A 20,226-nucleotide genomic window follows, 5' to 3' on the forward strand; every position below is an offset into this window, starting at 1 on the left:
AAAAGGCTGTCTCCTTTCTGAGCACTAGCGTGCAGTTTATTGCGCTGCCCTGTGTGGTTCCACCACATTGTTGTCCCTGCTGCTGTAAATCATTATTTATTGCGCTGAGCATCCATGCTGTTTATTTAGTTCTTTGGAAAAAAATGTACTCGAAGAACAACGTCTCACTCGCAGACTTGTGTATATCCCTGTTACGGATCCGGCAGTTTCCCGGTGAGTTAAATCCCTGCAATCCTGGCAAGCCACGTGCTGTACTTCTACACTAATTTAAGCTTCCCTGCTAAGCCCCGTCCGCCCTTTGTGCGACTCGCGCGCCGTGCGGCTCACAAAGCCACGGGGCTCTGGCTTGCAGTGGAGCCCAGTGCGATCTCCCAGGCTGCGGCCCCGCAGCCTTCCACGAGCCAGCTTTAAGCCTACTTTAGGGCTCGGGCTGCAACGTGGATAAGCTGAAGCATGTCTGCGAGCTGCCTTGGATGCTCTTAGTGCCGTGGTGGGTTTTGGTAAAGGCAAGTGGCCCAGCACTTCTTTGCTTTAGCGCACGGTTGTAGAAAATTTGATTATGAGCGTGTATCTGTGAGGGCTGCGAGAAAGCAGCGGGTCTGAGGTACGCCTGCATGGCAGCTACTGGAGAGGGCTCCTGAGGAAAGGGGACTTTTGAGAAATCAATTACACAAAGGAGCGGAGTCAGGGCCAGATGGCGGGGATGCTCCGTCCCAACCTGGGAGGTACTCGTGGGACGGCCACGCGCTGCTCCGCGCAGGGCTGTGTAATCAGATAAATCAATTAGCAGATGTCGCTGCGGTTAGCAGAGCAAGCAACGCCACCATAGGTGTGTGACTGCGGCTGTGGCAGAGGGGGACGCTTTGCTTTTCCCTGATGGATAACCAGCAGCCGGCCCAGCTCTTCCAGACCTAGCAGCTTGGGAGGAGAGGGCTTGGCTTGTCCCAGAAGTATGATCTGGGGGCATTGTAGCCATGCGCAGATGTCTGCACGTTGCGGGGCTGCCAGTCTCCTGGAGGAGCCACGCTGCAGCTGTGTCTCCAGCCCTGCCTCTGGCTGCTTCATTGCTCAGTGCCAGCTGGGTTTCTGTGCCTAGGACTTGTAGGAGGGACTCTGTGCTTAGGAGTTGTGTTTGTGCGCTGCCTCAGTGCCTGCAGGTGCACCCGTTTTCTGAAAACCCCTCTCAAGAGGGCATGTGTAACACAGAAGTGATCGGAGGAAAGCAAGGTGGAAATATAAACTTGTGGAGAGCACTGAAGGGGAGGGCAAACAGCCAAAATCCCACCCCAGTGTTTTGCTGGACCTGCACCTGAGTGCAGACTCCAACCGAAGTGCTCTAACCTGAGCTGTAAGTTTTATTTGATTATTTTTCCTGGTGGGTTGCTTTTTAACAGCTTTCTGAGCAGAGAGCTGGCCAGCTGAGAGCCACAAACACAGCAATGAAACCAGCGCTCTTCCTCTGAGTGCTTTTTCTCCGTTTGGGCCGTGGATGTGCTCACAGGGCGGGCATCCCACAAACACCGACGAATCTGCCTTCCCCACACCCCAGGTTTCTAGCTGTCCACGCAGAGAAGTGGGGTGCAGCCCATGTGCCTCGACAGCACCCCAACAGCAGACACGAGAGCTGGGTTTGTGCCCGGGGCTCTGCACCTGCCTGACCTTGTTGCTCCTGCGTGCCCGTGCCCCTGCCCTCCATCTCCCCTGTACCGTCTTCTCCTCGTTTCTTCTTTCTCTGACCTCCATCTGCAGCGCCAGCCGCAGCCCTGCTGACCGGCTCCTGCCTCCGGGCTCCGTGCTGATGAATGCTATCCCTCGCCCTGCTCCACCTGCCTTCGCTCTGCTTTTGCATGAGTGCATCTCCTCTGCCCTCTGCTTTTCAGGCTGGCGGCTCGCTCTTCCCAGTGTCGCTGACGGCACGGGCTGTCTGCCACCAGCCCCACGACCCAGCTGCCCCAGAGCTGCAGCGGAAGGGAAAACACTGTCCAGAAATTCAGCTGCTAAAACGCAAGTGTTTTTTTTTTTTCATCAGCAGAGCCAACTGTGTCACTGTGTGTAAATTTGCCCTCCCCTTCCCACTTCAGAAGCTTACAGCTTCACTGATTTTAGGAATGTTTTCAGTGGCTGTTTCTGACCACATTGCTTCGAACCGTGGGAGTAGTTCATGAAGGAAAACCATCAGCAAATTTGTTTTGCTATGAAAAAGAAAAAAAAAAATGCATTTCCTCCACATTTCATTTCTGAGAGCTGTTCCAAATGGCTCTGGCAGACAGCGAGCCAGACGCCTGGGGTGGAAAGCTTTTTATTTTTTTACTGCACCACCATTGGCAATGTGATAAACGAAGGGCTTGCAGTGGAAAATTCATGGTGAGCCAGGTATCTGGATGAATGTTTGGAAAGCCAACCTCGGACAGAAGCAGACCCCTGCTCCGAGGGGCTTCACCCCGTAGTGGAAGGTGTTTGTGGAAGCACTGTGGCATGAGCTGCACACAGAGGGCTGGTTGCCTGCCTGCCCACAGTTTGGCAGTGCCCTTGAAAATCCCGTCCTCCTCTCCATCACCTCAGAGGTGTTTGCCTCACAGAGCTTGTCGCACCCTCCCCAAATACAGTGCTTGGAGTTCATTGTGTATTTTCACGTACTCCCCTTCTTATTTCCCCCTGCTTGAGTCGTTCAGATAATTGACGATGCTTTCGTTAATCGTTTTCCCCCCTCTTTTTTTCTCACCAGGTACCCCAACCCAGAAGGGATCTTCTCTTAAGCAACCACGCGCCACACACCCGGGGACACCGGTTTGGCAGCAGAGCAGGACCGGGCACCATGAACAACCACGGTGCGGTAGCCGCACTGCTGCAGGACTGCAAGCGTGCCCTGGACACCCTGCTGTCGGCCAAGGCTGACGCCCACGAGGAAGAGGAGCAGCAATACCAACAGTGCCAAGGTGAGGTCCCTGAGGGCAGCAGCAGGGCCAGGGCAGGCGGTTGCTCCTCGGCCCAACCCTATTTTAATTCTCCTGGCAGATGAGAGTCAAGAGATGACTGGATTTCGGGGCCATGAATGGGACGTGGGCTGCGGGCAGGCAGGGGAAAGCAGCCCACTTTGTTGCGGTGAATTGCTGTCAGTTCTAATTTTAGGCTTCAGTAAACATGAGGCTGTAAGGAACAGTTTAGTTGGGGAAGAACAATGCCCGAAAGTTTGCTGATGCACATAAATTTCAGTTATTAAAAAAAAAAAAAAAAAAAGAAAAGAAAAGAAAAAGAAAAAGAAAAAGGATGCAACTTCTGAATAAGGGCACATATTTCCTCTCCTTTCATAGGGGCTGGGGGAGGGCCCTTTCTGTTTGTCAGCTTCTCCTAATATATTAAAGAGCTCATTGCCTGAATCTTTATCTTGTAAAATGTGTGTGACCTCTATAAGTGGTGTCCAAAGAAAAAAAACTTGCAGTATCCCTCTTGAAAGGAAAATCCATGCTGGCTAATGGCTGGAATAAATAACCAGGAAAGGAAGCAGGATTTAGTGAGGGCTGTAATGGAAGAGCTCTTCATTTGTTTCAACGCTAACAATCTTACTAGAAACCAGCATTTATTTCGGCATTGTCCTGATACCTTGAGAGTGGTTTAAAAAAAAAAAATATGTTATTAATTCCAGTGGAAATCCAGCTCACACTGATCATGAAAGGATGTAATATACTTGGTTCAGTTTTGTCCAGAGTCAGACTTTCAGAGGGCTACACAACTTAATTGCCACAGCTTTTTTATTCACCAAATAAAAGCCATGTTTGAATTGCTGAGCTTGTGTGAATTACACCTTTTTGTACAGGGTAGGGAGGTTATGTACTACTTTCTGCCACGCAGAAAAATAACTTCAGTAAGTACAGAAAATTAAAGTAAAGGATACAAGTGACATTCCTGGGGGAAAAAAATAAAGGCATCAGCAAAAATCTGCAAAATTTCAATTTAAGTGCAGGTTCTACTTTGTATTACACTTTTTCAGTACCATCCATTTTCCAGTGTGGTGTCAATAATGTTTGGTGCTGCTTCGCATGAGTGGCTTGACCATAATGTCAATTTGATCTTTAAAACCCTTTGTTTGCTCGGGAGTGCAGGGCTGCTTCAAATATGTTTTTACACACGCCCTTGTTCTCGCTGGGAGGTCAGCCACCTTCTTCTGAAGCACCTAAGCCTGTCTGTGCTGGAGGGTGGTGTATAGGATTCTGCGAAGGATGCTGGAAGATTTTTTCTCTTCTTTTTTTTTTTTTTTTGGTTTGTTTTTGACAAAGGGTACTTTGTTTTCTCATCACAAATTCTTTTAGGCTTTATTATCTCTCTTCAGAATAGGCTCTTGAACTCCTAATCAAGGAGCGCTTTTCCCCTTCACCCTCCTCAGCCCTTTTCTCCCATTAAATACCGCAGCGTATGAGGAATAATCAGTTTAGTTCCAGATAAGGTAAATCAGCGCCCCCATAACCGCTCGATTAGCCACGGCCCTTCAGGTGAGCTGCTGGAGGAAACGGGCGATCAGAGCCCGCAGGGAGGCTCCGTCCTCTGGGGACCTGCTCGCACCAGCCGGGGCTCACCACGGCTCTCAGCAGCCTGAGGATGCTCCTGGCACAGGCACCGAGGTGCTGCCTCTGTTAATTAGCTGGGGCTCGTTCAGAGCCAGGAAGGGCTGAAAGACAAGCACGGATAAACTGGGGTGAGGTGGGGAGCAGATCCTGCTCTCGCTTCATGCGATGGGACACGTGAAGCACTTCTGTTTGCTTTCAGATTAAAAATCGACTCCTGCACAGGTTCATCTCCTTTTCCACCTCCCGTAATTAATGAGTCGCAGTGACAACAGCTGTCTGCTGCAGGAGTAAACTCTTGCTCTGGGAGCTGGATTTCAGCTGATAGCTAAAAGATTGTTCATGCCAGCTCACCGACTGTACTGTTTACTCACAGCGTTTCTGCCTTACAGCACCACGTAATTATCATTAGCACACTGATTGCATTCATTTCCATGTGGTGACAACCAGATGTCAGAGTGAGGCTCGAAGCTAGGCTTATACGGATGGCCAGCCCCAGAGATGGCTGAAGGGGCCTGGATCACCAAATCCTGCCCAAAGCCTCGCTCTGGCTTCCTCCTCTAACCAGCTCGGCAGTAGCGGCTGCTGAGGAGGCCTCTAAGAGTAAAAGTTCAATATTAAAGATGTTCTTTGGTGCATCTAGTAGGAGTCAGATTAAGGTTTAACTGAGGATGGCGTGGAGAACAAGGTAGCAGCAACATCTGTGTGCTTCAGAGAGAATACCAACATCCACGCCACCCCACTGGTTGTTTTTGTACTTCCTGACTCTGTCGCCTTCTCCCGTTTTGGTGTTGTTGCTCCTGCGCTGGTTTTGTGGTGCTGTCACGACAGGGATACAGGGAGCTACGAGACCTGTGAGGACGGGAGCTGGAGGCACGGCCTCCTCTCCCCCTGGCCTTGCCCCTCGGCCACCTTTCCATGCCCGGGAAGGCCGAGCCTCTCCGGGTGCGACTTGAGACCAGCGGGACAGCATGGTCGTGCTGTACGGCGTGACGGGAAACATACCCAGAGCTGCAGCAACAAGTGAGAAAACTTAGGTCGGAAGAAGTGGTGTGCTTGTAAAGGTGACTTTGTAGAAAGCTGGCCCTGAGTATCAGACTCACCACTCTTTCTGGAAAAACATCCCCGCGAATGCGCTGCAATATGGGCACAAAACAGAATTCTTATGTTGTGTGTTTTCTAAAATCATCCGTAGAGGGTTGATTAAAAAATATGTAGTAATACATTTATTGCATTACCTCGTTAGAGCAATGACGGTCTCTAAGCAGCGTTTTTTCTGGGGATTAATGGCCAGAAGGGGCTAGATCTGCAGCTGATGATCACCATTAACCCCATCTGGTCAATAATCCTTGTTAATCCACTTTTATTGGCCAGAGAGCCTGCCTGGCCTAGGGTTAGCACAGCACACGGGGGCTGCAGATTTGCCGCTCTTTCAGGGAAAATTAAACGCGGGCTGCAGCTGAAAGGAAGGGAGCTGGCATCCTCCACCCCTGCAAGCCTAAAAGGCCAGGTCCTCAGCCCGCCTGAATGACTTAGCTGCACCAGACCAACTATTTTTCCCAAATGATCTATTAAATAATTATTCTCGAGAACATACAACTTGTTTTTCACTGCATCCCCTTAGATCTTTGTGTGATTGCTATCTACGGCCCAGACTCGTCTCCCAGGCTGGCTGTGGCTTTTCAGGCTGGTTTTTGTTACTGCCACGAGCAAAACCTGTGCTGTGACAAGGGACACAGGCAGGGCCGGCTGTGCTCACCTGAGTCCTTGCCTCGCACAGAGGTTCAGGTTTCCTCCAGCCTGCCCCGAAGCAGCACCTCACGCTCAGCCAGCCACCCAGCCGCGTTGCTTCCTGCTAAAAACTCCTTTAATGGCCAATGGCTCCCATTTACCTGGAGGGCAGAGCAGACGATGGTGAGGGTTGGCTGGTGAGCTCTCCCTGCCTGGGATGGTGCTTGTGGGGGTCCCGGCAAGGTGCGAGGGTGCGGGATGCTCTCCGCAGGGCGGCTGCTCCATCGTGGCAGTTGTGCCTGCCGTATCCTTACCTGCGCTTTGACCTTTTCAGCATTGCTTCCCGATGACTTGAGGACCCTTCTGGAGGAGGCGAAGGAAATGAAGTGGCCCTTTGTGCCGGAGAAGTGGCAGTATAAACGAGACGTGGGCCCAGAGGACAAAACAAACCTGCAGGATATGATCAGCGCCAGGCTCCCCGATCTGCTGGTATGAAGTTCAACACTCTTGTTGTGGGCAATGTGCTGCTGTGGCGCTTGAGGCTGTCTTACTTGTGATTTCAGAGGGTTTTCTCCCTGCCCTGTAGCTGCAGCAGGTGAAGAGCTGCTTGGTGCTAAGCCCACCTTAGTGTGCACGCTCGCTTTGCCCGCTCATCCGGTTCACAGTGCACTTCTGTTTCCAGCAAGATGGATGTTTGCCTTTTCCCTGAAGATCTGGAGTTGTAATAATGCTAAAATGCCAAATGTTAGCCTGAAGTCCTACAAAACATGAGTTTGGGAAGCATTATGTGCACTGCTGGGAGGCAGGGAGGACTGCTCACTGCGGTAGGGCTTGCCCAACTTGTCACCTGCCAGTTTTCCAGAAATCCCTTGACTGGATCCCTTGGGGGGCCTCAGCTGGCCAAAACCCGAGCAGAAAAGGCAAGAGGGTAATGGGACTTCCACACGAGGCCAGCAGGCTTTGTTTGAGGAGGACGATGGCGCTGAACAGCGACGAGGAGCCGCGAGAAGCCCAGCGCAGGGCTGTGCTGCTGCCAGCCGGGGCGTCAGCCTCAGCAGCACCACACGCCGCGGGGATCCCGAATTTGTCGGGGGGGGGGGGGGGGGTTGCTGCTCCTTGGGTATTTATTTTCTTCTTCTCTTTGGTGTGTGTGGCCTCGGACAGCAATTTATGGCAGAGGTTGACCTCCTTTATAATCCCCGCGCGGCGCTCCAGCTTCGCGGCGTTTGTCTGCGCTCTCCCAGGACAAACACCTGCAGTAAGCTCCCGGAGAGACCTGGATAGATGGGAGATTAATGCGGCTGTAATAGAGGGGCAGTGTTTCCAGCATTATGCCCTCTCCCCAGGTAGATGGATCTTTTCTGAGATGATACCAATTATTTATTGCTGAAACATCTGTTGATAACTGCAGCTGCCCTTGTTAAACAAAGCATATCGTGGGGTCATAGACCATAGGGACCTGAAATCCTACCGCATGCTAGTTTTAGGCTATTCACCGACACCCCCTGAAGTCCATTGGTTACCCTCGGCTTCAATGGTTCGTCGTGTGGTTGGAAATACTTTGTAAACATTGTGCTGCCTTTCCCTGTGTGCTTTGAAGTATTATTTCATCTTCATTGGTAATTTATATTCCAGTGCTATTGTACCATGGGAAAAAGGGAAAACCTTTTTTGTTTTGCATTTAATTGTAGATAGACTGACATTTTGACCTGTATTATTAGTATTAGTCAGGAAAAGGGATTTTTTTTCCCCCTTCATCTACCTCCCCCCCCAGCCCTTTTTTTTTTAAATAAAATTTCAAGGCAGAGCAAAGGCTGCTTCAGTTCTTTGAATAAAAAGCTGGGGGGAAAATGAGGCTGAAGAGAGGTGATTACAGTGCGATGAGGAAAGATAAAAGTCTGAGCTACTTTTTTCTTCTCTTTTTTGGCATGAGGGACAGAAGGATAATGTCAAACCCCAAAGGATAAAAAAAAAAAGTCTTTGTCAATTTATTGTTCAGGAAAACCTTTAAAAATTTTCATCTCTGTTTATTTTAATTTGCCATGCTCAGAATAAGCTCATAAACCGTAATTCATTACATTTAAAAAGCGCTTTGAGATCCATGAATGAAAGGCGCTTCATTACCATAACACACTGGCGTTGTTACGAGGGGGCAGATCTGCCTGCCCGCGCTCCCGACCACAATGTTTTACTCGGTGAGTCGGCTGAAACCAGCACAGGGAGTAAGCGGATTAGGGCTTTGGCTTCAAGGGTTTGCCTTAGTGCTACACTTTAAAAAGTGGGATACCCGATGCTGGCGGCTGCGTGCTAGCTTGAGACACCAAGAAGGCAAAGCCACCTGCACCTGCATCCTTTTAAAGTGCTCTTCTTCGTCTTTGCTGTGGGATCATTACTTCTGCATGCTGGCCACAGCCCTAGGAAGGCAGAAACAGCTTGGGGGGCAGGGGAAGCGAGCAAGCCGCAGTCTCCCTGGCACGCTCTGGCTGCAGCCTCACTGCAAGAGGAGCCGTGCAGCTGCTAGAGCTAGGCTCGCTGCAGATTTTGGCAATATAAGCAAGCTTGGTTTTTTTACTTTCCTTCTCTCTCCACTGTGTGAAATTGCTGAACCACCCCAGGGACTTGAAGGCAACAGATTTACCGCAATATTTTAGGCAAACCAGCACCGCTGTTTTTACAAAACCTTTGCATCTCTCAGAAGGGTTTGTGTGTGTGTGTGTGTTGTCGGTTTTTCTTTCCCTGCTGGGGATTCACCATCCAATACAAAGGCCACCCCACGTCAGCAAGCTCAGCGTACCGCTTGCCACGTCCTGCTAGCGGGATTTGAGAGAGCCTCACTGCCAGCTGCCGTCGGCCAGCGAGCCCTGCCAGAGCTCCCTGCAGATGGGAGGGCGATGGCCAACACTGGTAGCCAGTGAAAAAATCTGGGAAGCGCTGGGATTCCTGATTTTAACAAACCAAAGCAAAATCAGAATTGTAAAGGGAGTCTCACTGACGAATGCAGGCACACAGGGGTTACTTTTTCTAGCTAAAAAATGCACATGCTCTGGGGTTAGGACTGGGGCTGCAGTTCCAAAAGGGAGGCTTGCAGGGGTTGCCCTTCCTGCAGACCGCCAGTATCTGTAGTGATGGAAATATCCTTATGCTCAGTGACCAGCCAATAGAGGGCAACATGCCCATGTGCACATAGTCTTTGATCCCACAAACCCTACCGTGGGGCTTCGCTGAAGGACATCTCTGCACACGAGTAGTTCTCCTGTAGGATTACTCAGGCAATTATTTTTTTATTTTATTTTTTTGTGAGATCACATCCCATGCTCAAACACTTTGCAATGATATGGAGCACCACTTTGTTTTTATTATACATGTGAGTAATTCCTGTATCCAGGCTCCGGCATTCAGCCACAGACCAGGATCTGCTGCAATAGGTACAGTGTGAGTGAAAAAGCAAAGCCCCAGCTTCAGAGATTTCACCACCTAAGGCCTTGCCAGTGCAAAGACACCAAGGAAACTCATTCGCAGTTAATGTTTAAATTCGCTGTAGAGATGACCTTAAATCACCTTTGTAGTGAAGGTGTCCCTCAGGTCTCCCCTGGCTGCATGTGCTCCCAAGGCTCCCCAAAAGCAGGTCTCCTCCGGGAAGGCCTGCAGGGAGCTGATCCTGTGCTGCCTGCCCTGGATGGGGAGAGTGGATCCTGGCCCTGCTTGTGCAGTCTTATTGGGACTGTGGAAAAGAATGGAAAATAAGTCCCTGCCACTCTTGCCTAGGCCTTGGCTAATTACGTGTTGCTGGATTATCATTAGGGGAACCGTTCTGAGGGAAGTGCCCCACTACCCTTAGGGGGGTGTGTGTGGCACTTGAGAGCTGGAGCCTTTGAAAAAGAACTAAAGAGGGGGCTGAGGATTTAGTTTTCTCCTCCCTGTACCTGCTGGTGTGGTAACAAGAGAATTAAAGCCCCGAGGATCTTGGTTGTTCAGGCTGACCTTTTGCTACCTACCTCATAAGAGCTCTTCTTGGGTGATCCTGGTGGAACAGGGAGCGGCTGAGCCCAGAGCCGTGGCTGCAGGCTGAATTCAGCACAAGAGGGGCTTGGTGGCATCCTGACCCCCCTTACACAGTGTCATCCCTGGCACTTCGGGGCTTTTTGAGTGAGAGGTATCAGAGATCAGGTCCTGCCAGCACAGGAGGGTGGCTGCTATCTCGTGTGTCACTTGTGATGCCCAGCCAAGGCAGCAGCTTCAGCAGGACAGCTTCAGCTCTGGGGTGCGGGGGCAGCTGTATTTTCCTTCCAGCCACTTCTCAAATGGACTTACACTTTGAGGACACAGATTTAGGAAAGACTCTTGGGTTTCTAACTGATTATAATGGACTTAATGCTGCCCTGCCAGGAGGGATCTGCCACTGGCATTTAGATATTTTTAAATATTAAAATATCCCATTTAACACAGTATTTTAATGATCCACAAGGAATCATCACAATAGTGTATTTAAATAAAGGTTGAGCACAGCAGGATACATCAGTGCCACAAAATTCCTGTTGCATCCATCCTTGGCAGCTAGCAAAAACGGGGCACTCCTGTGGTCCCCCAAATCCCTGCTGCCCTGTCAGATATAGGAGGCTCACAGGAGCTCCCCCCTCGACAAGTCTCCTCGGTGCTTTAAAGGGTTTTCCCCCAAAATGCTCCTCCTGAGAGCATGCAAGGTCATCATGCTGTCGGTGGCTTGCCCACTGGCCCCACAGGCTGGTGCCCTCCTTCACCACCTCTACACACAAGCAGCACCCAAAGCAAAACCTGCAAGCAGCAGCTAGGGCAGGGGTGCTGCCTTCCCCTTCCACGTCCCCACGAGGCATGGGGGGTCCTCTCCCTCCTGCCAGGGGTTTGGGACACACAGTGGGAGCTGGGGCAGCCAGCGGGGCTCTCCTGGCACCGCTCTGCTGGAGCAAGCGGCAGTGCAGGAGTCGAGAGTGGGAGCAGCATGGGGAACAAGCCCTTGGTGGTAAAATTAAATCACTGGCCAGTTAAATTGCCAAAAAGGGGGGCTGTTGGTAAAAGCAGGGGTTATTATTGCCCTAGCGGCTTCTCACTTCACGAAGGAAGATGTGGCTGCTTGTAAAAACCGACCCATTCTGTGGTGTTTTGAGCTGCTAATAATGGACCTAGTGCTGCACTCATTGAATAAACACCCAACTCTCCATCACCTTCAGGATGAATAACTTGAGCTAATTAACAGCTTCAGACGCTCAAGCCATTAAATTGGGTCCTCTGCTGCTCAGGGCAGAGAGGAAAGTGTCCAGGAACCTCTCATTCCTCGCTCCGCAGCTATTTACTGTGTGGCTCGCCCGTCCTGTGTTGGGGCTTATCCATCTGCACATCGCGGACATGCTTTCTCCTGCCCGTCACAGAGGTGGTAGGAGGCTTAATTCATTGTTATTTGCAGAGTGTGCTCTGATTGCCAGCTGAAAGGCTGAGATTGATAGAGAAGTCCCGTGCAGTGACAGCAGCTTTGGTCTCTTGGAAATACGGGCTTTGCTAACAGTGCGTGGGGTAAAAGGGCAAGACTTCAGCCAAATCCATTGGTGTTTTGACTGTGTGTTTAATCTGACAGGGGACGAATGCAGCGGGAGAAAGAGCTGGGCAATTTGTTAGGGTTCAGTGAAGTGCTAACTAGGAGTAGATCTTGAGGGAGAACTAAAGCACCTGTAAATGCATGGCATTGAAACCCCGCCCCGTGCACAGAGCTTGAGTTTCTTTCTTGACTGCTCTTGTGTTGATGATTTTTTTCAGATTTGAAACTTCCGACTCAATTACAAATGAAGACTAAAATAGGCTGAGGCGAATGGCTGTAAGAACACACAGGAATCGGGAGTGCCGACAAAACTGTGGCCGTACTCTGAGAATGGTCTCGAACCTCGTTGCTTGCAGAGGTTTCTGCAAAAGGGACCTTCCTGAGCCTGCAGGCTGCGTGTGGGACCCTCGCTTTATAAAGAGGGCAGAGAGAGTGGATTAAATCAATATTTCATTTATTTGGGCTTGTAATTCCTCTTACATCAGCTGTCGCATAAAGATCTCTGCAACTCCCTACCCCTCCTCCCCGCCCTCATTTACTATGCACCAATAATTTCCCTTTGACGCGATCCTGCCAGCTCCGGTGCCAGATGGCCCCTGCTCTGAGCTGCTCCCTCTCTCGGGAGCGGGCCCCATTGTCAAGGCGAAGGAGGCATCAAGGCTTTGAACCCGGTGCTGGGACCCAAATTTCAGCCCCGGCGCGAGAAGGAGCTACCCCGCTAATGCAGGGAACCACGCGCACAGCACACCCTCCCACTCAGCGCCATTAGGCACAAGCCCTTCGCTGACGGATGTTTTGCATTTTCCCCCACGGTCCGTGTATAGAAATCTCGTGCAGATTTAATTCGGACACCACCTGATTCCACTTCCCAGGCGTGAGGTTCCCTTTGTGTCCCAAACTCAATTAGACATATGCATGGGGCATCGCGGACACAGATGTGAAAACAAAGTGCGCACGTACCTCGCTCTGTCTTTTCTCTTTCTCCCTCTCCACACAGATGCACATGAGGCCAGAAATAAGGCGAGTGGACCTGCTAGCCTTACCCTGGCTTGCTCCAAAAAGCAATGAGCCCAGTGGGCTGCTGGTGGTGCTCTGCCAGGCTGCTGCCTCTCAGGCATCTCGTCCGGCACGGCGAGGGGAGCACACCATGTGCCAGCAGGACATATTCGGGAGTCGCTGAGGAATTTCGGAGCGGTGGGTGGAAGGTGAGGGTATGAATTTCTGGGTGTGCTGCCGGCAAGGCGGGAACGTAATTGCAAAGCTTGACACCGAACCGTGTTCCTGCGTGCCACACAGCGTGCAGCCCTGCCTTTCAACAACAACAACAACAAAAAAGTAGCCGAGTTTCTCCCCCTGGCTTGACTTTTCTACATTTTATGTCCATTTGGTTTTGGAGAGGGACACAAGAGGTTTCGGCATTGAGTGGAGAGTTAAATTATGCAGCTGCAAGGCTGCCAAGCCCTTCAGAATAGGATGCTTCGTTTAGATTTTCCACAATGCTATTGAAGTGCTTATTTTCCTCCTGAAGAGACACAAACAGATGCAAACTTCTGTAAACACTTTAGAAATGAATTCAGTGAGTTTGGCCTCTCAGCAGTGCTCAATAGCTGACAGAAAAATGTCTAATTAGTGCAAGTGGAAATAATAGGGCCACTTGGATTCCTTCCATCCTCCTCCAAGTCTACTTTTCCTAGGGACTCAAAGGCCCTTTTGTTTGGTAGGTCACCCTCTCTCAGGCTTTTGTGCTCCAATCTATTAAAGGAAGAAGGGGAGGAAAAAAAAATAGATTAGGCGATGCTCTGTGCTTAAATATATGGCCTGTTCATGAGCATTTCGAATGGATAGTTTGCAGTGTCAGTTTACAGGTGCTTAGAGAGAGGGATTCCTCCATTGTTGACCAGCACAAGCAGTGCTGCGCGCACGGAGCTCCAGGAATCCTTTTCAAGTGCCATCCTCTTAGAAAATCCAACTCTGGTTAAAAAAAAAAAAAAAAAAAAAGGAAATTTGCACAAACCCGCCTCACTGAACTGCAAACAAGCTAGCAAGTGCTTGCAGCAGGCCAGTGCTGCAGCCCAGCGTTCGTGCCGCAGGTCGCGGGCTCTCCTCCAAATGGTTTGAAATGGGCTTTGCCCCGCACCTCAGAGGGCTACATACTTTAGAAACAAGTGAATGTTTCTTGGGCAGGCTGCTGTGAAGAACTTAGGCTGGGAAGAAGCCAAGGAGGGTGCCCAAGAAGCCTGGAGGGTGTTTGCGGCAGTCAGCGGACACTGGTGTCTCTGGCTCGGTGCTCTCGGGCCTGGGCCTTTACACAAGGAAGGCAAGGCAAAGAAACTGCTGCTGCAGACATAAATGGAAGATAGCTGCCTAACTCGATATTTTAGGGGGGAATTGGACCGAGTTTTCTTGACAGTCTCATTCTCTGATGGTGCTGTGGGGCCTGAACCTCCTGCTCCTGCGTTGCTTTTGCTGCCATCAGCACAAGTACTGACTCATAAGAACGAGATGAGAAATGCATCCTTTTATGAGGACGCTTCGTATGGTTGAAGGTGTTTCCTGTTTTATTCTCTCTCCTATTTTACTATGCCACTAGGCAGTACTAGAGCATTGCCAGCTCCCACGTGTTGGAGTGAAGCTGGGCACCAGAAGGCCTGGCTCTGTGGGCTGCTGACCTCAAGTGAGACTCCACAGCTGAAGAGATGAGTCCTTCCTTACAGCTGGTTTCCGTATTTCAGATGTGGTATGCTTCTTCCCTCCACACCCTGTTTACTTCGTAGTTTGCAGGGAGTGTGTAAGAATCTCATTAAGAGGCATCATTTTGTACTCTTCACGTTCATCCTGTCTTCTGGCCTACAGAAAGATTTTCATACAGGTAGTGTAGACTTGAGGCAGTGTTACTAGTCATTCCTTGTGCCCAGAAAAAAATGTTTGCCTCAGGCAGCTGTTCTAGTGAAACAATGGCCAAACAACATCCTCCCCATCCTGCATGACAAACCTGTAGAAAATTGATCATCCAGGTGTCAGGGTGTGGAGCACTTACTTGCTCCTTACTGACAGGAGTGCCGATCCCTATCCACCACGGAAAGGGGTGTTTGGTGCTGTCCTGGCAGATGTTCCCGGGTCCTAGTGGACTTCAGTGTCCATGGTGAGGCCAAGTTGCCTCCACATGGCTCTCACTGGCCTCCTGTCCACCTAACAGCATGCTGCCTGAGGAGCTCTGGGTGATTCCTTGTGTCGGTGTGACGGCTCAGCGGCTGCGGGGATACAAAGAGAGTTCATGCAGGCTTAGAAATTATTAAAGACGACCTGCAAGGGAAAAGCATTGGACTCCTGCCCTGTTTGTTCGTTTGTGGTGTACAAAGGAGCGTTTGATCCTCCAGCCTTAAAGCTGCATTGGTGCTGGTCGTTTGTAGTTGGGGCCTGGTCCCACAGAGAGATGCAGGTCCCCTGGGAATCCCCCATTTCCTGGGGGACTTCTAAGGAACAAGAGGAAAAGGAAAGATGGGACTGAAACGTAGTACTCATACTGAAGGTAGCTGGAGTACCAGCTAATCAACCGTAATAATCAGGCCCCTTGGACATTTGCATGTTCATGCATATTCAAGGAGGCCTGACTTTTTCCAGAAATGGTTTGAAAAGGTGCTTTCTGAGCTGTGTGCATCTCGGTTTGCTTAATACGCAAGACAGAGTGCTCAAGCCCTGTCTCTTGTGTACAGCTTGAGCTCCATCTGGGACAACTGCTGAAGTGACCATTTCCAATCTCTTTCCAGACTAGTGTCCCTTTTGAACTAATTGTTATTACTGCTGTTAATCTGCTGGGTATAATTTAAATTCATTAACAGACCACCAAATTATGTGGTTCCAAATACTAAACACCAATTAGAGAGACAAAAAAAAAACAAAACAAAAAAAAACCACAGGAATGATATCTGCAGATCAAGCAGAACAAAGAGCTGGAACCTTCCAATGTTAGAATGAAAATATAAACAAAATTAGTCAAATTATAGGATATAAGTCTAGCCCAATCAGTGCCACAAGGGCTTAGCCCTTTATATACATGGCTAGGATGATAGAGGTTACAAGCAAAAACTTTGAGACAGAACTTGGCTAGATAGTATTTGCTTCTTGTAATGTTTAGTAACTTTACTTGCTATGAAACTGCAGTTGCCTTACAGCACATGACTGAGGAAATTCAATTCGTTTTCAAATGGTATATAGGCAGCCCTGTTAGGCAGGGAATTACTAAAGCTGAGTATTTTATTTAAACTGTTGACTACTTGTATTTCTTGAAGTTGTGGCACTGGTGTTCTTTTCAGGTTTATTTGAAGGCCTCCATCATGGCCAAGGACTGTGTGACGGCGGCTGCTGTTGTGTTCCTGATCGACCGGTTCCTGTACTGGATTGATGCCTCAAGCAAGCTCCTGAAGATCGCCAAGGGCCTGCACAAGCTGCAGCCCGCCACGCCGATCGGTCCTCAGGTGGTCATCCGCCAGGCTCGCCTTGCCGTCAATGCAGGTGCTGGCTACCAGGGAGCCACCGCTCCGTTTTCTCAGCTCAGGCCCTATTAGGAGCTACTTGACTTTGAAGAAGATACTGTGTCCCTTTCTGGGGATGACATGCTTACGGCCCTGGTGCCATCTTTTCAAACGTGCAGCCCACTCCCAGCCCCCTTGAGCCCTCCCAGCTCTTCTCAGTAGCACAAAGGGGCTGGTATAAAGGGTGTCAGAGCCAAAAGCAGTAGAGAAAATTGTGAAAGGGTGTGGAAAATACTAATTGGAGCTTTTGTTCCTTAACAAATCTTCCCTGCTGGTTTCAAACAGGGATATCTGAATTGCTATACTTCTGACCAAAGGCCTTTAAAAAGTAAATGAGAGTCCTGGCATTTTCTCTGCACTGTCCCAGCTGCTTTTTTTTTTTTTTTCAGTGGGACCACTTGACTATGCAGATGATGCCGCTTACAAACCCCTCTAGGATAAATTGATATATTTATTTTTTTAAATGTCCATCCTTCCTATAATGTGGGCAACACCTGAAGAATTTTTAATATATCATCTTCCGACTGGGAAGATGTATTCCCACTTGTTCTGGGGAGAAGAAGACAAAGCCAAACAAACCTGCTTTGAAAAAGACAATTGAGGAATATCTTAAGTACAGAACATAGTCTGGGATTCCCAACCGGTGGGGTGGCCAGCAGCTCAGTGCCTGCCCCACTCTCATTGCCTCCGCTCCTGCCCGGAGTCCCGCAGCAGCCCAACAAGTGGGAATGAGCAGAGTGAGAACAGTGTCAGGAGTCACGTGCCGACGCTGCTGAGCTTGTGTTAGCAGCTGGGTTGACTCTAAAACCAATGCACGGCATTAACCTCCCTCCTAAAGGAGAGGTAACCATGGCTTTCTGAAGCAGGTGTCTGGCTAGAAATATTTGTCCCATTGGCATTTTTTGCAATACTTTTTGTACCTATAAAATAGCTTGTATCACAGAGATTCCTGCGCACGAGGTAGCATCTAGCAGTGCATGCTTAATTGGGAAGTTTAGGCTAATTGCAAACACAGTAAGAACACTGGGAAGAGGAGTAAAATTTGCCAGGGCTTTCACTGTTGAATATTTTTGTTCACTTCATACCACAAGGTACATTTTTGTATTCATTTCCTATCTTTGTTTTGTTTTATCAGGTAAACTCTTAAAAGCTGAATATATCCTAAGCAGCCTTATTAATGACAATGGAGCAACAGGTACATATATATTTATTTTCCAATTTCATAATTACTATTTTTTTGGTACTAATTTTAACAGTCACACAAATTTCAAATACAGCCAGTCTGACATCAGTAATGACTCCTTACATCATGCTTCTCTCTTCATCACCATTCTCTTCTAAAATGTGGAAGCTGAAACCTTGTTTTGAAACTTCTACAATTCATCTTTGTATGTCTTTACTTGGGAGGAAAACTATTCTGGACTGACAGCCTTTCTACTAATTTCTCTGCCTGGAGAATTTTAAAATGTAGCCCAATTTCTAGCAATTGACTGATCGGTGATACAAGATAAAGACAACCCCCCAGTTGCCAAGAAAACCAAATTGGTTGAGTAATGCTTATCCTCCACATTCACACCGATCTTGTGAACGAAATTAAAACTTTAACCTCGCCCTGCAGCAGATTATAGTGCACTTATTTACTATATTTTGGAGTTGAGAAAAAAAAGAGAGCAAATTCTTCATCCTAAAGCACTTTCTTCAATTACTGGATAGACAAGCAAAACTGTAAAATGGGAACGTTCCTTAATGTGCAATGATACTTTTAGAAATTACTTCTTTTTCCTTCCTGTCAAATGTCTATACCGCTGGCCATGTGACTTGCTTCAGATATGGAGGGATGTGTAGAAATGGTAAGAATTCACAAATTTTGTCAGACATTCAAAATTAGTATTTAATTACGGTTTTGACACAAATATATTTTAGGTTTTCAAACCTGTTAACTATTTGCTTAGCCTTCAGAGTTTCTATAGTCAACTCATTCATGTTTTGTCTACAACCATGAAAAGTAAAAAAAAAAATAAAATAAGAAGTCTGTTCTGGTTTTTATTGTTCTGTTTTTATGTGAAACTGAGGTTCTTATACAAGAAGAGTCCTCAGTCGAGGGCATTAAACAAAATACCAGATATCACTGTTAAAGTAGCACTGGCTCTGCATTTCATCTCTGATGAGATTGTGCTATTGTTTTCAGATTATTTTCATAATATTCAATGATAATACTTAGTTAACATTGAAGATGTGTTGTTGAACAGGTACTTTGTGCTAAGAGTAGCAGTGAAATGGTCATATTAGGAAAGCTTAGTGGTTTCGTTTTTTATTTTAATGAGATAGTCAATATAGATTTGATAATGAAACGCTTTGTATAACCTTGTATAATCATGCTGTTTTAATGTGAAAATTTTTTGTTTTAATCTTCATGATACACCGGTATCTGAAAACATATTTTGCCAATGATTCAAAGTATTTTGTTCTGCTGCGTGTACTAGTGATAACGCAGATAACCATGTTAATCCTTTTGAACGCTTTTTAGTGCAAGTCTGTATAACGTTTATGCACAGTGACTTTTTGTTGCTTCACAGAAGACAAGAACCTTTTGCTTTTTATGTTGTTCTTATGCTTTGTATAGCTGTCATTCAAGCTACATGCTCATATAGCTGTCTGCTTATATTCCTTGCTGCACTGTCACCTTATCATCTCTCTGGCTGCAAGGCCTGACTCAAACCAGCTGAACTCAATGGAGAGATTTCAGGCAATTTGACAGGATTTAGGTTCTCCTCAGAGGCCTAAAATGATGGCAGCATTTTTTCATTCTCTATTGAAATTTTCAACTCTTTTTTCAGGTACTTGGCAATATGCTAATGAAAGTGATAGGATCCTTGTTCAGTCGGTCTGCTTACAAATCAGAGGACAGATTCTGCAAAAGCTTGGTATGGCTTTTTTTCTGTAAATATCTATTCAGGGTTTCTCCCAGTTTTTTTCCTTTATAGTCAGGATTTGTAATAATGCGCTTGTCATATGTCAGAATTTTAGCTTGTGTGAAACGTCTGCCTGACACCCATAACACAGCCACAGAAGATGAGTTATACACACATCTGTTTGAAGAATCAAGGACCTAGAGCCATGTACCAAGCAAGCACATTTTAAGAATTACCATCGTATTATTAATCTAACCAGAAGCCAAGGAGCATCCTGCAATATTGTTTCATTCTTCTGCTAACACTTTTCCCGAATTCACTGTTTCCCAAAAGCGTGCAGTAGCTTAACATGGGTACATCACAGCAGTTTCTTCTGTCAATATAAGATGATCCCTAGCATTCAGTATGATGGACTTCTGTATTCCAGGCTTGGTACTTGGGGCCAGTGGCTTTAGTTTTATGCTTTTGCCATAACCTTCCATCTTCAGCGACTGTTGAGATGAGGTCTTTTATGAGCATAAAATGTGTGTTTATACACAGCCAAAAGCTAAAGGAAACTAATGTTCACCATCACCAAAGCAAAATATGCCATGATATGGTTTTATACTGTTTCCAGGGCTGCCAACTCAAGAAGATGTAAAATAAACTCAGCCTATTTAAAGCCATCTGTAGCAGTAATCTGCTTAGTGACTATTTCTCTGGTTTATTTCAGGGATGTGGTATGAGGCAGCAGAGTTGATTTGGGCTTCAGTTGTAGGATATTTCAAACTTCCTCTACCAGATAAAAAGGTAGGATCTCCTTTTCACTCTGGATAGCTTTGCCAATCTAATAATCATTCCAGATTAGCTTTTGTTGATTTCAGTCATGTCTTTTAGAAATAAAGTTTCAATTATGCATCTCAGACACGGTTAACATTAAGGACAAA

General features: G+C 47.8%; 1 protein-coding gene across 9 annotated transcripts in view; it reads left to right on the top strand.

Annotated features, from left to right (window-relative positions):
• The window catches only part of LOC106038670 (alpha-protein kinase 1), a 43,990-nt gene that overhangs the window by 10,845 nt on the left and 12,919 nt on the right, over window positions 1-20,226 (top strand). For 6 of the 9 annotated variants that reach the window (XM_013185375.3, XM_048066456.2, XM_048066457.2 and 3 more), the window contains 6 exons: window positions 2,726-2,936; window positions 6,625-6,779; window positions 16,170-16,368; window positions 17,524-17,583; window positions 19,226-19,312; window positions 20,013-20,089. In XM_013185375.3, the coding sequence (XP_013040829.3) occupies window positions 2,816-2,936; window positions 6,625-6,779; window positions 16,170-16,368; window positions 17,524-17,583; window positions 19,226-19,312; window positions 20,013-20,089 (699 nt within the window). In that variant the 5' untranslated portion in view covers window positions 2,726-2,815. Of the gene's footprint in view, window positions 1-2,044; window positions 2,365-2,725; window positions 2,937-6,624; window positions 6,780-12,074; window positions 13,062-16,169; window positions 16,369-17,523; window positions 17,584-19,225; window positions 19,313-20,012; window positions 20,090-20,226 lie in introns of those variants that run through there. The other 3 variants (XM_066996451.1, XM_066996450.1, XM_048066461.2) reach the window with 3 other exon arrangements.

This window comes from Anser cygnoides, chromosome 4 (assembly GCF_040182565.1).
Source record: "Anser cygnoides isolate HZ-2024a breed goose chromosome 4, Taihu_goose_T2T_genome, whole genome shotgun sequence".
NCBI classification, from domain to species: domain Eukaryota; kingdom Metazoa; phylum Chordata; class Aves; order Anseriformes; family Anatidae; genus Anser; species Anser cygnoides.